The sequence below is a fragment of the Ovis aries genome, chromosome 15, assembly GCF_016772045.2.
Source record: "Ovis aries strain OAR_USU_Benz2616 breed Rambouillet chromosome 15, ARS-UI_Ramb_v3.0, whole genome shotgun sequence".
Classification (NCBI taxonomy): domain Eukaryota; kingdom Metazoa; phylum Chordata; class Mammalia; order Artiodactyla; family Bovidae; genus Ovis; species Ovis aries.
Window position 1 is genome coordinate 5375402 of NC_056068.1, and position 18515 is coordinate 5393916.

The 18515-nt window shown below is 37.1% G+C and overlaps 1 protein-coding gene across 1 annotated transcript; it reads left to right on the forward strand.

The window, feature by feature from the left end:
- Positions 1-5452: 5452 nt before the first annotated feature.
- On the forward strand, positions 5453-16096 carry MMP13 (matrix metallopeptidase 13). The gene is given in 10 exon segments (NM_001166179.1): positions 5453-5572; positions 5662-5903; positions 7111-7259; positions 7435-7560; positions 9284-9445; positions 10877-10994; positions 11977-12110; positions 13057-13216; positions 14966-15069; positions 15996-16096. Coding segments are annotated over 10 exon segments (1416 nt in total).
- The last annotated feature ends 2419 nt before the right edge of the window (positions 16097-18515 follow it).

The following is an 18515-nucleotide window of genomic DNA, read 5'->3' on the forward strand; positions in this document are numbered from 1 at the left end:
ATGAGCCTAATACTGAGATGGCCACCTTTTTCACTGCAGATGGGTACTGAAGGGATGAAATCATCTAGTAGGCAGGCTGAGGTGGAAGCCTTTGTTGGTCATTCATGGTTGCAGTGAATTCCTGTCTTTAATCTTCTGAAATAAACTACTAGAACATACAGAAAAATTTAAATATTAACCTCTTTCATGTATAGTGTTATTAAGATATATTTTGTGCAATTTTGAGTTCATTCTCAATTTTATGGTACATTCAAAGAAGAAAAGCAAACTATGGAAGATGGCTACTCCAAATTTATTAAAGGTAACTTTCCTAGAATTGAAAATAAAATAGATGTAACATATGACTAACCTGACAGGTTTTCTATTATAGAAAGTACTGTTTTTAAAAACCTTCAAGATTGACCGTCATCTAAATAAATCAATTTAAAGGATATTCTTAAAATTTATAAGTATATGGGGCTATCTAAGAAATCTTGGGGTAATACCTCAAGTAATTACCCAGTAATTTTTTTCTTTTCGTTTTCTCCCTATTTTCCAGTCATTATGCAATGTGGTTTTTTTTTTTTTTTGTATATTAATTTTTGAATCAAAAAATTTGTCTTTTACAATATGTAACAACTTCCTGAGACTTCCTGGCTATCCTGGGGTTAAGAGTTCATGTTCCAATGCAGGGGGCACAGTTTTGATCCTTGGTCAGGGAACTGAGATCCCCACATGTCCTGTGGTGCAGCCAGAAGGAAAAAAAAAGGTAAAGTTACGCAACAACTTCTCCATTAGGAAATCGAGGTAACAAGGTGTTTTAAAAATAGAGTTTCTGCCTCATTGTTTAAATATTAGGGATTTTAAAATACACTAAAAGTGCTTGTTGTTAAACCCACTCAGGCCCCATTTCTCTAGCTTGTTTCCATCTCTATTATTTATTGTCAAACAAACTTTTCAGAGACATTTGAGCAAGAGGAGGCTAGAATGTGTGTTCTGTTCCTGGTTGTTTTCTCCTACAGTATTTGGTTAAAGCTGTCAGAGGTGGACATTCAGGAACCACTCTTTTTAACAAAAACAATAAAAATTAAAATTTATTAGGAACAAGCCCAGGAAATTGTGTTTTGAATTTCAGATGTCATGCTCAAGTAAGAATTGAAAAGAATTTCACTTTTTCTTACAGATACTAATTATTTCTTTCATGGGCCAATCCAGTATGAATGCAAGATCTCTGAAGATCATGCAGTTCAGATGTTAAAAGAAAATGACCTCCTGAATTGCTGACCTTCTGTTTTGCAGCTTCAGTATCTACAATAGTGGATTATGTCATGATTGTGCATAAGTAAGTTGGATGGGACACTCTTACATCTTAATCTAGAGTATAAACATGATTAAGCATTTAAATTCTAGCTTCAGTTCAGTTCAGTTCAGTCTCTCAGTCGTGTCCAACTCTTTGCAACCCCATGAACTGCAGCAAGCCAAGCCTTCCTGTCAATCACCAACTCCCGGAGTTTATTCAAACTCATGTCCACTGAGTTAGTGATGCCATCCAGCCATCTCATCCTCTGCCATCCCCTTCTCCTCCCACCTTCAAGCTTCCCCAGCATTAGGGTCTTTTCAAATGAGTCAGCTCTTCACATCAGTTGGCCAACATATTGGAGTTTCAGCTTCAACATCAGTCCTTCCAATGAATATTCAGGACTGATCTCCTTTAGGATGGACTGGTTGGCTCTCCTTCCAGTCCAAGGGACTCTCAAGAGTCTTTTCCAACACTACAGTTCAAAAGCATCAATTCTTCGGTCTTCAGCTTCCTTTATGGTCAAACTCTCACATCCATATGTGACCATTGGAAAAACCATAGCCTTGACTAGATGGTCCTTTGTTGGCAAAGTAATGTCTCTGCTTTCTCAATATGCTATCTAGGTTGGTCATAACTTTCTTTTCAAGGAGTAAGTGTCTTTTAATTTCATGGCTGCAGTCACCATCTGCAGTGATTTTGGAGCCCCAAAAAATAAAGTCTGCCACTGTTTCCACTGTTTCCCATCTATTTGCTGTAAAGTGATGGGACAAGATGCCATGATCTTAGTTTTCTGAATATTGAGCTTTAAGCCAACTTTTTCACTCTCCTTTTTCACTTTCATCAGGAAGCTCTTTAATTCTTCTTCACTTTCTGCCATAAGGGTGGTGTCATCTGCACATCTGAGGTTATTGAGATTTCTCCCGGCAATCTTGATTCCAGCTTGTGCTTCATCCAGCCCAGCATGTAAATTCTAGTTTAGTTCTCTCCTTTTTTTATAGAGCACTTGTGAGCGCATTTCATGGGGCTGAGGGCCAACCAATCAAACAAACAAAAAGACAGAAGAAAAGAAATTCAGAGACTAGAGCAAAGCAACCATCGGTGAGTGTTTATAAAAATCATTATTTTTGTGTTGGTGTCATTGTTCAGTCACTCAGGCGTGTCCATCTTTTTGTGACCCCCATAGACTGCAGCATGCCAGGCTTCCCTGTCCTTCACCATCTCCTGGAGCCTGCTCCACTGAGTTGGCGAAGCCATCCACCCATCTCATCCTCTGTCGTCTCCTTCTCCTGCCTTCAATCTTTACCAGCATCGGTTTCTTTTCTAATGAGTCAGCTCATTACTTCATGTAGTTAGAATCAAATCATTTACCTTTTAGAAAAATAAAGATGCTACTAAGTGTCATGTCAACACTAATAATTTACATCATGCTAAACTGAAGCAAGATATTTGAACTTGAAGGTTATTTGCTTTATGAATTTTTATAATTTTAACCCAACTCAAATGGCTCATTGTTTCTATTATTTCTAAGCTGGAACATCCCTCTGATTTACTAAAGGGTTATTCATAGATGTTTTTGGCTCTTTCCTGGGTGATGTTTTGAACTTAGAAACTGATGATGACATATGTTTTAAAAAGTCCCATATTGCTTATGTCTGAATCAGCAGTAGACACATATACCTACACATATCTAATCTCCTCTGCAGTTTTGCTTGCTCATTCTACAGGTTTTCAGATTTCCCAGTGATTCGTCAGCTTGTTAGAACCATTTGTACATACTAGTTCAGCCTCATTGTGTTAAAGGTGTCATTTGAAACCACAAACCACTTCACCAGAAGGCCTGTTAAAGTGAATTTTAACAATTAATCTGAGATAAGGACTTGTGTTGACAAGAAGCTTGCCAACACATTTCCATGTGGTGACACATCCTGATTACGGTGTGAAATCATTCCTCTCTGAATGATAGCCTATAGGCAAGAAATTTGATGATTTTCCTAAGGAACTGATTTCTACTTTAATCTGAGGAATTTTTATTTATTCCCCTGAGAAAATTATGAAATGTGCAACAGCATGTTCTCATGCTCTTTCTGTGTCTTATCTTTCGCACTGAAAAATGCGAATAAATGAAATAAGAAATTAATAAACTATTAAAGCTGTTTGATAGTAGGCATTAGTTTTAAAGTTGAAAAATGGTGACATTTATTTTTATTGTCCATTAAAAATGTTTCTTTGTGGAGGAGAGAATGTTGTAATCACCCCAAGAAAAAGGCCCTTATCTTATCCTTCCCTTCATCTTCATAGTGATTAGTGATGTATCCTGCATTGTTGATGCCCAGTCAGTGTTCACTGATTTAATAACTAAAAAATTCTAGTTTAAGATGATGCCATTTTTAGATAAATATGAAGATCTATAAGTACAGTTAGCCTACTTTATTCTTTTCATCCACTTTCAAACAGTAAATAAAATATCACTTGTTTTTAAACTTCTTGTTCAAGGACTTCTTTTTATTATTTAATGTGACTTTATAAAAATGTATTGGTAAAAACAAATGCTTTCTACTGAACTGATTTCCTGTAAGCTTAATAGATGAATCAAAATTTTGGATGATTTTCACTTGCTGTCAAAATAAAATGTTGTACATGGAAGAGGCTTAGAACAAATTATTATTTTGCATTGCTGATTGAGCCTAAATCAAATCTTGAACTCAGGAAATAATCTATTGTGAGGATCTATTTGGCTCTGTTTTGGATAAAAGCATAATATACTTCCCTAGAGTGATTGGCTACATTTGATAGGTTTTCTCTGAGGTACTGGCTAATATAGATTACAGCATTTTATTTTAAGGATATCCCTTCCCTTCTCACCCTAATCTGTATTCACGCTCCTCTGTTTCTCTTAGTGTGTTTCTGACTTAAGCCTCTCTGACTCTTAGTTGCTTAAATTAACTTGCGTTTTCAACAATTTGATCAATCTGAAAATCATGGCCCATATTGCTTTATCCATTTACATCTACAAAGAATCAAAGACAGCATTCTGATTTCATTGTATTAAATGTGTGAAGTTCTAAAGGGAATAATAGACTAGAGGCCCCTACAGGACTGCTTTCTGGAGTCATTGGACCAAAGGTACTTCTAGTATTTAAACTTGAAAATGAAAATCAAGACACTTTAGAGTCTTAGTTTTCCTGAGCCCTCCCAGAGCTTTGGGAACCAAGCAGCTTTGAGAAAATATCTGAGAATGGAGAGAGTAGAGGTCATATTCCATGGCAGTTAAAAACATGACGTCTTCAACCTATTGGCTGCAATTCAAATGCCAGGTAGTAGCATTTTATTAACCATATCACCTTAAATGAGTATTTGACTTCTCAGTGTCTCAGATTATTCTTTTGTAAAGTGAAAAACAAGTTTTCCAGCAGTACCTACTTACCTACTTCATAAGGCAGCCATAAAGATTAAATGAAGTAACACCTTGTAAGTCTAGCCTGCAGTAATCCCTCAATATGTTAGCCATTATATTGTATTCCAATATATTGTATTCTAACACATCCTTCTATTTTTGCCTGGACCTGTAGGGAATTTATGCACGGCTCCATGTTAGTTGAGAGGTCACACCAGTGCCTTTAAATTCCAACCACAGCACTCAATCCCGTGATGAGTCTCTAAGCTTGGTTCTGGTCCAGTTCTGTGGCCTTTGGGTATACATAATACTTACCTCTTAGGTGCACTGGAAAAAATGAAGTTTAAAACTCACCAGGTTATAAAAGGTTTCTAGGTTTCTCTTTATGGAAGTAAGTGTACTGTCTTGATAGTCTTATCAGAAAAAGAAAAAGTAGTTAATCTCCTGCAAAGGGGAAAGTTTTTTTGCCAAGTGAAGTGAAAATTTTACTCCCTGCTTCTTCCCACAATAGCCATAAATATGCTGAGGCTGTTATTTTGCAAGATGGTTTTTGAGACCCTGCTGAAAGGAGAGAAGCCCTCATATTATATTTCCCTCAAATTCTACCACAAACCACACTTCTTGGGAGGAAAAAAAAAAGGCGCCATGTAAGCATGTTTACCTTTAACTGACTAGGAAGTTGAAACTTGTCCATAATTGATGACTCACCACCATAGGCCTATAAAAGTAAAGGTAGTTGTCTGGGAAAAGGCAGCTGCCTCCAGGCGTGATCATCCAAGATGCACCCAAGGGCCCTGGCTGGCTTCCTCTTCTTCAGCTGGACGGCTTGTTGGTCCCTGCCCCTTCCCAGCGATGGAGATTCTGAAGACTTGTCCGAGGAAGACTTCCAGTTTGCAGAGGTAAAGTATTTTAACAATTCCAGTGATGTGATATGTCCCATAAATGCCCTTCTCTTTAAAAGAGGGTCATTTTGCTTTCCTTTTTTTAGAGCTACCTGAAATCATACTACTATCCTCAGAATCCTGCTGGAATCCTGAAGAAAAGTGCAGCAAGCTCTGTGATTGACAGGCTTAAAGAAATGCAGTCATTTTTTGGCTTAGAGGTGACTGGCAGACTTGATGATAACACCTTAGACATCATGAAAAAGCCAAGATGTGGGGTCCCTGATGTGGGTGAATACAATGTTTTTCCTCGAACTCTCAAGTGGTCCAAAATGAACTTAACCTACAGGTAAATCATAGACTATTCTTTCTTTAATATTTGTTGCTTTTTGTAGTATCAACTGTCTAATTTTCGGCACAAGCTACAGATTACAGAACACGTGTGGTCCCATTGTTTTAAGTAGGCCTTAGATTTTACACTGGAAATTAAGTAGGTCTAGGAGTGACTTTGTGGAGAAGGCAATGGCACCCACTCCAGTACTCTTGCCTGAAAAGTCCCATGGACGGAGGAGCCTCATGGGCAACAGTCCATGGGGTCACGAAGAGTCAGACATGACTGAGTGACTTCACTTTTACTTTTCACTTTCATGCATTGGAAAAGGAAATGACAACCCACTCCAGTGTTCTTGCCTGGATAATCCCAGGGACGGGGGAGCCTGGTGGGCTGCCATCTATGGATGGGGTCGCGCAGAGTCGGACACGACTGAAGTGACTTAGCAGCAGGAGTGACTTTGAGCTTCCTTGGTGGCTCAGATGATAAAGGATCCGCCTGCAATGCAGAAGACCTGGGTTAGATCCCTGGGTTGGGAAGATCATCTGGAGGAAGGCATGGCAACCCACTCTAGTATTCCTGCTTGGAGAATCCCCATGGACAGAAGTGCCTGGCAGGCTACCGTCTTGGGGTTGCAAAGAGTCAGACCCAACTTAGTGATTAAGCACAGAGCACACACAGAGAGATAGGAGTAAGTTTAATACTGTTGATGAGAATATCTTATAATATCTATTATATATTATTGTTGCATTAAGCCAGCATTATTTTTATTGCAAAACTAAATATGTTTCTTTCAGATATAAAATCAAAATAAAAGAGTAGTTACAAGAAAATTTGAAAATGTAACAGTCATATTTATTATAAGAGTGCTAAAAATGGAGAGTTTCACTCTCTCATGAAATTTACAGAATTATTTCATTTGTTTAGACCATAGTGATACAAAACTTTTAGCGTGGCAGCCATATAAGTTTTAGTAAACATCTAAATACTTTAAACTTGAGATGCCAAATATTTGGAGATACTCAAGTGTCTAATCAAATTTTTCACAGCATTATATGGCTTTGTATGACATCATAATTAAGAAGTTATTCGAAACAGTGGACCTCTAGTAGAACTTTTAGAGAAGCAATTGCATTTTGAGTTGAAAAGCAGTACTCCAAGAAAATATCTTCTAAAAGAGTTTTCACTTTCCAAAAATTTGATTCAAGCCTTTTCTGTTAAATAGAATTGTGAATTATACACCTGATCTGACTCATTCTGAAGTGGAAAAGGCCTTCAGAAAAGCTTTCAAGGTGTGGTCTGATGTGACACCTCTGAATTTTACCAGAATTCACAATGGCACTGCTGATATCATGATCTCTTTTGGAACGAAAGGTAATGATGCAGAATAATTTTTGGACATTTTTATATTCTACTATTAGCTCCATTCTTTTATTCCTTCTTTCAGGTACTCATTAGCTTTTACAGAATTCAACAAAAATTCACCAAGCACCTGGGCTAGGCACTACTGGGTATAATTAAAGTCTTAACTCTTTCTTTGTGTGTGTAGAGCATGGCGACTTCTACCCATTTGATGGACCCTCTGGTCTGTTGGCTCACGCTTTCCCTCCTGGACCAAATTATGGAGGAGATGCTCACTTTGATGATGATGAAACCTGGACAAGTAGTTCCAAAGGTAATATTTCTTATAATGATATAATTCATGATTATCAGACCCCATTAAAAAGACGTTAAGAAGCATACTGTAAATTATATTTGGTATTTGATGATATTTTTCAAAAAAGTTTAATAAGTATAATAATCTTAGTTTCTACAAATGGCATTTCTACAAGCCAATATGCAACATTAAAAATGAGCAAAATCTGCTTAGTCTAGTGGCTTGAGGGATTCTAGCTAACTCTGAAATAGGATCAAAATGCTTTCTGTTCTAAAAACTATTAGTGCTAAATATGTGGATTATAAATAAGTTGGATGCAAGCTGAAATAGTTTTTTTCTTTGTAGAAATATTAACGGCACAAATCCAGTCATATTTCTATTCTCAGTTATATGAGTACTTCTTTAGACTTGACTGTTCCACTGATTTTTACAAATACCACTCTAGCAAATCAATATAGTTTCTTACTTCAGAAAATCTGAGACAAACCAGATTAAAATGTATTTATTTACAAAAGCAAAATGAAACTGTTGAGAGACTTCAGTCAGTAGTTGAATCTTAAAGACTCAAAAGAATTGAGAATGCTAATTTAGGCAGAAAAGCCAAATTATTCCAACTAGGATTTAATTTTGGAGCTATATGGACTCTTAATTGTGATAGTTAGAGGGTAGTCTTCAAAAACATCTAGTCTTTACTATTCATTTAAAAAAAGGAATTATTTTTTCCAAAAAGTAAAACTGGGCCTTGAATAATCAATGTCTCAATGCCTATGCTGCCATCTGTCCTAGGAGGGAAAGGTGGGAGTTTGCATATTTAAAGTCTGAATATTCCACAGATAAAAATGGTTTTAGGAAGAAAGAGCTACACCTAGTATTGTTAAGGCATAGTCACAGTAAGCCTCAGTTTTTGGTTCCTGCATAAACTCTGGGTTTAATGAATGATCATGCTGCAGTCTGCACAGCTCACCAAGTTGATTACATATTTTCTTCATGTATAGCCTATGATAGTAAAGGGTATTTAAGGTCAAACTGAAACCACCGGCTCCAGCTTTCATGTATTTTTTTCTTTCAATATTTTATTTTTTTCCAATATAAAATACCAGAAGCATCAAAAATTTGTGGGAAGAATGACTAAAGGAAATAATGTAAACACAGAGACACAGTGGTCGTCAACAGTAGAGGAAGGTTGGCCAATCGTGTCTACAGTTTCTGCTTCTTTAAATTCTAGAGTATAGAGATATACTGGAAAGGAGCATTTGGTAGGAATTTGTTCTCAAGTAGATTCCTGGAGACCGTATTTAATGTATTCTCTATGCTTGGTCATCATACCTTTGATTGGTGGCTCCTATTTAGATGATTTTCTAGGCAGCACCCTAGATATGTATCACCCTAGGTTTTCCCCCCATGAGTTTCCATTTAAGGTCATCATTCTCTACTTTTCTCACTGACATGAGAAAGCAAAGAGCAAATCAGGATTACTAGTGTCTTCACAATAAAGCCTTATTGATTGCTAACCAATCTGTTGAGAATCTGTGTAGACAGCTATAATCAAAGGATTACCAAATTATTTACAATGATTAAATCAACGTTTTAAATCTTCATTTAAGCAACTGAATATTAACTTTAAAAACTGCGTCAAACAGACAAGGAGAAATGACAACATAATAGACAAAGAAAAGAGTATTCATTCTGTGAATTGGTCACTGGAGGACTTTGTTTTCTCAGTTCCTTTCTTTTCTTACAGGCTACAACTTGTTTCTTGTTGCTGCCCATGAGTTTGGCCATTCCTTAGGTCTGGACCACTCCAAGGACCCAGGAGCACTCATGTTTCCCATCTACACCTACACTGGCAAAAGCCACTTTATGCTTCCTGACGATGACGTCCAAGGGATTCAGTCTCTCTACGGTAACTACTGATATATCAGCTTGACCGCAGAAGACATATACACGTTTATTTTCTACATTATTAATGAATTTACCATTACCAATATTACTGTCCTGGTTTTGCTAGTAACACCTGGAGAAGCATGCTCATTTTTTCTTTAAATATCAATCTACCTGCTCAGGTAGAAAATATTCCATTCCCCAAAGTTTTGTAGAATGTAACTCCTTGTATTTGTATTTTATACATTGCAAGGTACATTTGATATCCCGACGATACCTCTGACATAAGAAATGGCAATATTTTATTCTTCATTTGATGAATGAAGAAACTAAGGCTGTAGAGTTTAAACAGTATAGTTATAGTAACACAGCTGAGTGAAACACAGCTAGATAGGAACACAGCTTTTGGGGTAGCTTTCACAGGGAGAAAGTGAGATCTCAACCAGCTGTTATAAATTGTGGGTATTCTTTCAACTACTCCTGTTTACCACCGTGGAAACCATTCAAGTAGCCTGTGGTAGTTTTTAACCAATATCTACAGTGAACATTGGTAAGAATTTCTTCATTTTCCTTCCAAATTTTCAATAATATTTACAAAATAATTAAACCTCAACCCAAACAAGCAAAAATACCTACCATAAATAGAAGTACAGCCATAGTACACAGTCATCAGTGTAAACACTTCTAGAACACAGAGCTCAGACAAAGGTCAGGCCAGCCCCAAGCTATTTTCTCTTCTGGATTTAAATCTATTGCAATAGCTCATAAAGGCAGAGGCAAGAATTTTGCAGTTTTTACTATTTCTACTGTATCTTGGCTGAGGGACTTCATGACAGAACTAACAGGACATAGGTAGTGAAGAAGACGTTTAGAATTATTTTCCGTCCTGCAACTCTTTTGCGCTCATGCGAGCTGGTTGGAAAGTTACCAACACGCTGCAAGTCATACTAGAGTGGCTGAAGGCCTGGCTTTTCACTGAGATGCAGAAGCACAGTGATAAACTCTAAAGCAAGGTGAGCTGATGCTGGCAGTTGGTCAAGTAGGCTTGAGAAAGAGCCCAAAGGAGGGCTCCCACGGAGATGACACGCCTCCAGAAGTGGCTGTGAGAGCGATGTGTTTCTTGGGAGAAGTCTGTGAATAGGTTGTGCAAAGCATGGGGAAAGTTTCCCCAAAGTCTCTTGCTCCCCCAGCCCGTTTCTATCACCAGCCTCAAGAAAGCTGGATTTGCAGCTGAGATGATTCTCAAGGGTTTTTAAAGTTGGAAACAGAAGGGGAAGTCCCATAGGCAAGAGCGTGGTAGCCCTGGAGGAAAGAGGCGGGATTACAAGTTCTTTGGCGCATTATGTAGGAGGTGGCAGGACCCACCGCCCTGCCTGGATGAAGCCCTTCCTGCTCTCAACTGGTAGGAGCAGGTCATCCTCAGTCACTTCCTTAACTCATTTCATGACTGCAGGTCCAGGAGATGAAGACCCCAACTCTAAACATCCGAAAACGCCGGACAAATGTGACCCTTCCTTATCCCTTGATGCCATTACCAGTCTCCGTGGAGAAACACTGATCTTTAAAGACAGGTACTTTCGGTATTACTTTATGAAACTTACATGTGACGAACATTTCTGAAGTCACGTCTGAGATTACCAAAACATCTCGTCAGGATTCCAAAGGAGGTGAAGTTAGTAAAAATAACAGACCTTTGGACAGTTTATTTACGTATATCAGATGAAATAAAATAACTGATGGATAAACATTTTACTTTTCAATGGATAATCTTGGCATTGTACAACTTTCTTTACATCTTCTTCTTATAAAAATAACCAAATACATATAGGAATATAATTTATTTATTTAACAAAACACAATAATTGAAATCAATTACTGTATTAGTGAGTTGTTACTCATAATTTCACATGAATTCCTTTTGGTATGGGAAAGCTTTGGTTCTGGTAGCATAAGAGCATGTTACAGCCTAAATCTATAGGTGATGAAAAACAAAATACCAATTTTTAATTTTGATACTGTTTTAATATCCTTATTTGTTCACCTACTCATTAATCCATTGTTTAATTATCTGTTAATTATCTGTATTATTCTCTCATCTGTGATCCAGTAGCATTCCTTCATGTTCTACTATAGCTCCAATTTCATTTTGCTCCAGTATTTTCTCTTGTCTCAGATTCCCAGGCCATGAGATGTTGGGAGCACAGTCTGTGTCAGTCATGTTTTCTTTCCAGAGCCCAACACAGTGCCTGGCATATTTGCTTGCCGCTTCCAAGATAGGCAAAACTGACAAAGAATGATCCCAGCACACAAAGGACCTGGAGCCTTCACAAAGGCTCTGTGAGGCTTTTAGACTTCAGTATTTAGGCTAGAGTTAAGACAGACAGAGCTTGTTTAACTGGCACTTTAAGGGAAGTGGAAATCTTGCCCCTTCACAGGTGGTAGGGAATGGTTGTGTCTGGCTTATCTGTACTGATGTGGAGACAAGTGGCTAGCAGGATAGAAACACTGCACTCAAAGAAATGATGCAAACTCTATGTTTTACTTTTGTGTCAGATTCTTCTGGCGGCTGCATCCTCAGCAGGTTGAAGCAGAGCTGTTTTTAACAAAATCGTTTTGGCCAGAACTTCCCAACCGTATTGATGCCGCCTATGAGCACCCTTCCCATGACCTTATCTTCATCTTTAGAGGTAAGATTTCCACCAGCGAAACTTTGCATATGCCTGGAGCAGGCAGCGATGAACTTTAGCTACCAGAGATTTAATAAAATGATCATTGTCAAAAATATGTCTAAATTAAGAATCAAGTATAACAAAATGGAAGCCAGAAAGCACCTGAAACCTTTCTGAAACCAGGTGTCTAACTGAAACCAAGTGTCCTCAATTTGACAAGTAAAAAGTCAATATTGGATATCACTCATATCCATTCTTTGTTTCTCTTATTTCCTCTTAAAAATTATTTGCTGAGAAAATGTTATAACAATGTACATTTTTAACAATTCAAAAAAAATTATCCATAATTCCTCCTTCTGAAAGGTCAATTTATTTTCTCACTTTATTATCTAGTCCCTAATCATATGTAAAACATATATTAAACATTTCCATTCATAGTATGTATGCCTTTTAATATTTTACTTGTTCCCTTGACACAGGTTCCCAAATTGCTATTCCAGCTGCATGATCATAATTTGTATTAGCTACATAGAGCCTACTAATGCTGTTTCTATTGTGTGACTATTATAATTAGTGCTATAATGAAGTTACTTTTTTAGAGAAGCAGACAACTTTTGTACCAGTATAAAACTTGAGTTTTCAGTCTAATTTCCTCTTTGTACTGTGCTGCTTATTTCTGTAGAAATCTTAATGTATTTTTAACCCAGCTCCAATCTTAATATTCGGAGTTAATAGTCAAATTAATTATAATATTCCACGGGCTATGCTTACATTTAGGAAATTTGGATCTTAATTTTTGAAGAACGCTCATACTTTCGTGTTCCTTAAACATGGTGACCACAAACATTGACTAATTTATTCATAAATGTGTAAAATGATTTTCTCTTTGCTAAAGTAAAGGTCTACATATGTGAGTCTTAATAGATTCCCTTGAATAATAAAACGATTCTTTCACTCATTCTAGGCAGAAAATTTTGGGCACTTAGTGGTTATGATATTCTGGAAGATTATCCCAAAAAAATATCTGAATTGGGATTTCCAAAAGATGTTAAAAAGATCAGTGCAGCCCTTCACTTTGAGGATTCAGGAAAGACACTCTTCTTCTCAGAAAACCAAGTCTGGAGGTATGGCAGCCATGTTCACTCCCCCATCGTCTGTCAGAGGGCGAAGTGAGCCTCAAGCATCTCCTGTTGCTTAAAATTATTATCTCATGCATTACTTTAAATGTTAAACCAGTCATTCATTTATGTTCCGTGATAGCTCCTGCAAGTAGCCCCTAAGACAGGCATTTGAAAGTCTCAAGCCTTCTTGAAAAATGCACGTATAATTCTCACACCCTCTGGGCCACACTTCTCTTTCTTAGTCATTTGTTGTATGTAAGCCATGGCAAAGCTATCTCTCTTATTTTGACATGCTCATTTCATCTTTCTCCTGGATTCTCTTTCTTGTCATCCTTTCCTAATTTCCATGCAAGTCCATCTTCTGGGGCCAGAGGGAACATATGAATATGTACAGGGCAAGACTGAGTGAGAGAGGGCCACAATTTCTAGCCTGTTGGTCCAGTGCAGAAGTTGGCCAGGAAGCTGCCAGGTTTATAAAGCCAGACCCTTGTGAAAACCGAGTAGGACTGGACTATCTGAAACATGTGTAGAGCTCAAGGCGGCATTGACATTGGCAATGTTTGTGAACCCAAGTCAATTCAGGGATGGTTATCTCATAGGTGTCCAAAACTTGGAATCTTTAAAATGGTAGCTTTACTTCCTCTATACACACACACACTCCTGTGTAGATCATCTTTACCTTTTGACTTCTTATTTCTGATAATGACACTCACAACTTTAAATACAGTTAAATTAAATCCAATACTATTAAACATTACTGCCTAGGTTCTACCTGGTCCAGTGTTTCTGCCCCTTTATCCTATATGAGATCTGTGGTTTGGTCAAGATGGACTGCCTACCATATCTCAAAAGCTTTGTGCTTTTATCTCCATATAACCTTCCCTTATACAATTTTCTCTGCCAGAGGTCTTTCCCTACATTTATCCTCTTGACATTCTATCCATTGTTTAAAGTTAATTTGAAATACCATTTTATGCACAGTCTTTCTTGATCACCCCCATTCAAAGGCTATCTCCCTTCTCATGTAATTCCCGTGACATCTCATGATGTTTAGCCCCTATTGCCTAGTGTTACAATGTCATCTGTGTATGTCTTAGCCTTCTTGATGGTCCAGCTTTTACTTATTGGAATGTACCTCAAGAATATAAAAAACTCTCATCAGCAACAGTAGGAAGAGTGCATCATGGGGGGTTGTTCTCCTAGGCTGATTTCAGAATGTGTTTGGTTGGCTAGAGTGTGAGGAGGTGCTGGGGAAGAGGAGTGTGGAATATATAGTTACAGGAGGAGAAATCGATGCTCCCCACCCTCTCTTTATTACTACCATTTGCCTCTGTAACTTCCTTGTGCAGAAACTGAGCCTTAAATAGTTTAGTATCTACGACTGCCCTTAACAAGTGGTCTTACACGTAGTGAGAGATCAATAGACAATTGTTCAATCCAGAAACATATTTATTTGACTCTGAAAATGCTTTCCTAATAACATACTTTTATAACTGATATACAAATTTTGAAATGGAAATGAGTTTATAACCATCTTTATAAACAAGGCCTTTAGGCAAGTCAAAATAGTCACCAGGTGTATACTATATACTCAGTATTATAATTCTTAATTTAAAAAAAACTACCAGATGTTTTGAATGGACTTAAAAATTGGAAACTGTCAATTTTGAAAGTTGCCATTATATCCACTGTATTATTTCTAAAGTAATTTACCTACAACCCACTTACGAGCTTCTTTTTCTTATTATATAGCTATGATGACACTAACCATGTGATGGATAAAGGCTATCCCAGATTCATTGAAGAGGTCTTCCCAGGAATTGGTGATAAAGTAGATGCTGTCTACCAGAAAAATGGTAACTATTTCACTGATCTTAATGGAGAGCTTCTGTAGCCCCTCAGTTAGAACTTAGATTCACTAATGAAAACCTTGCATAATTAAAGGATTACTTATTGTGACTACTTACACAGTCAGCAAGCAAAAATTAATATGCTTACAATAAATAAGAGCTTAACATAATGACTGCTAGTTCTATGACTAAAAGATGCCAAATCTTAAACACGACTTTAAATTTAAAGATATTGAGGGCTTCCCTGGTGGCTCAGATGGTAAAGGATCTGCCTGCAATGCAGGAGACCTGGGTTCAATCCCTGGCTTGGGAAGACCCCCTGGAGGAGGGCATGGCAACCCACTCCAATATTCTGGCCTGGAGAATCCCCGTGGACCAAAGTGACTGGCTGGCTATAGTCAATGGGGTTGCAAAGAGTCGGACACGACTGAGCGACTAGGGATAGCACACAAGATGCAAAAAGTATTGCCATAATTAAAATCAAGGATGAATGGGGAGTATGTTATATGTGAAGACAAATAACATCATAAATATAAAATGATTTTGCTTTAATTATGAAAAAGGATATTATCTCTAACTTGCAACAAATAACCAATATCAGTAACTCAAGCACTTGGGGTCATTCCCTGGAGGTCCAGACTGTGCTTTCACAGTTTGGCATGGCCAAAAAAAAAAAAAAAAAAATTCAAACCTCAAAACTGGAACTCATGCCAATACAGCAATTAATTTGAGGTGACATTTTAGGAGAGCTAGAAACCTTTATACATTTCCCCCTCTTTAAATTATAAGCAATAAATTAAAGCATTAGTTGTGTTTATAATGTAAGCATTGAAATGTTTTAAAAAGCGAGTCTAACAGATTGAGATTTTAATGTTAGCTAGAGTAAAGCTTTATTTTCAGACTCTGAAATCTTTTTGGTCTTTTTCTTATAGGTTATATCTATTTTTTCAATGGACCCATACAGTTTGAATACAGCATCTGGAGTAACCGTATCGTTCGAGTCATGCCAACAAATTCCTTATTGTGGTGTTAAAAGTGTTTTTAAAATATTGTTATTTAAATCCTGGAAAGCATTTGAGATAACACTTCCAGACATTTGGGGGGTGAGTTATGGGAGAAGGAGAGGTATCGGGGAAAGCTTAGTTCTGTGAACGAGCTTCAGTAAGTTATCTTTGACTATTTAGTATCTATACAACTGTGCGTGGCTGGAACCACATTGTATTTTAAAGTCATGAAATTCATTATCTCGATGAATCACCTAATTCTTATGTGCTATGTAGAGGCAGTAGTTGACAACATTCCCATCAAAAATGAGGTATATGGTGTGTCAAAGAGAGTTACTTAACATATTATGCATAAGAAAACTTTGCAAAGACATAAAAGTAAATACATTTATCCAATTAATGATTTATCTTTACTAAATGTTATAAAATAGTATGAAAATGAAATTTGGGGGTAGCATATGACATCCGTACACAAAAATAAACCAAAGGGAAATGTCCACAGTAAATACATTTTAGGCAACTTTCCAAAGAAATATTTGGATTTGGCACTAAAAATATTTGGAGCTACATGCCCCTTTTCATACAGACACTAAGGAAACATCACAGTCACTAATGATAGGAGACAGACGCTAGCAGTGAGGACGGAAGATGCGGCCTTTGGATTCTGCTTAATTTTCACTTTTGACAGTGACTCAAAGACTGCTCTCAAAAAAGATAGTTATTCCTTTTCATATTTATAGAAGACAAAGTGTTAAAATATTTCAGGTATTAAAATATTTCAGTCTTTCAAAAACATAAAACTGAAATTGTTAACAAAATGATCTAAAGCCATAGCATCACTTTTTAATAAATCATTTGATTATTTAAAACTAAAAGTAGTGTTTTACTTTTATTCTATCTAAAATTGTTTTAATTGTCCAGTTTACCTTGGATATATAAGCTGTTTTTGAAAGAAATAGTCTAAAATACATCTTACAAATCGGAAATGTGTATGTTAAAAAAACAAAGATATCTAAAATAAAGAAAACATGGTCCTCTTGAAGAATAAAATTATTCCTTTTTTCTCCTTTTTTTCCTCCTTAATCCTGTATAACTTTTGACAGTGCCTTTCACTTGGTACTTGTTGAATATATAAATGGCCTTGAAGGGAAGAACCATTGTGTTGAGAAATCATATTCATAAAAATTCAGGCAAAGAAATACTGTATATGCAAAGTGTATTAGGAAGTGTTCATGTTGTTTATAATAAAAAGATATTTTCAACAGACATTGGTATATGGCATATTTTTGTCTTTTGGTATAATTTTATATATAATTATATAAATATGTTTTTATATATATAATTTGGTATAATTTTTCTTCAAGAATGTCTATTTAAATTATTCCTTTTTCTGACCATATGTTTCTTGGTGAATGTAGCTCATTACCGCTTTTGGTTTTTGTTTCTTTGGTTTGTACAAAGACCCTAAATTCAAATTTAGTGTTAACTGTACCAGATTTTGTTAGCTCAGTTTCTGCTCAAGCTTGGCTGGCCTGGCACTGGTGAGCCCCCTCTTCTGAGCCAGCTGCCCTAGACTGAGGCCACGGGTTCCTCAGTCTCTTTGCCGAGAGTGCTCCTTGGTCATGAGGAGGAGAGAGCCGTAGGTCTAAGCTCAGAAGACCAGGTCCTGATGCTGACTCTGTGCATCACTTCAGGCAGCTCCTTTGAGCTGTTTGGGCTTTACTTTCCTGATGTGTGAAATGAGAGGCTTAGCCGCTTTGGGGAAACAAGGGGAAGCAGGGAACTCTAATAAGGAAGATGGACACCATCTAGGAAACTCCACTGTTTCCTAGTTTCCATCTAGGAAAGTCCACTGAGCTTAAACACTGGTCTTCTCTGTTTTCTTGAGCACTGTTCATTCCCAAACATTTAATAAGTACCTGTTCAATGTCAGGCACCGAAGATGCTAGAAAAACTTGATCTCAATCTCTGAAGAGTTTCTATCCTACTATGGAAACAATGCAGTTAGAATTGAGTAGATTAAGTGTCTTTTCAAGGGAGCAGTTGGCCGCCTGTTGTGAGTGCAGAGAAGACTATCACTTCCTTCCTCCCAGTGAGCCCCAGTGTCAATTTATGCACTTTTCATTTTCCTGGACAATTTAATAGGATTCCTTATTTCGAAGTTTTGCTACCAGAGTAGAACATCATCCATCTACTTTTCCATCCAATAAATAAATAAAATGTAGTAAATATTAATTCCTGTCCTATGTCAGGAACTTAGGTCGATGGTGGGAGTACAGTGAACAGGAAAGCCCCATTGCTTTCTTGGAGCTCACAGTGTAGTTGGGGAGACACACATCAATCAAATGAGTGTAACTTAAAACAATGATAAATGCTACAAGGAAAGGAAACCTGGTGCTCCGAGGTCCTCTACTACGGGGAATTTTACCTACTGTGTATATGAGGGGA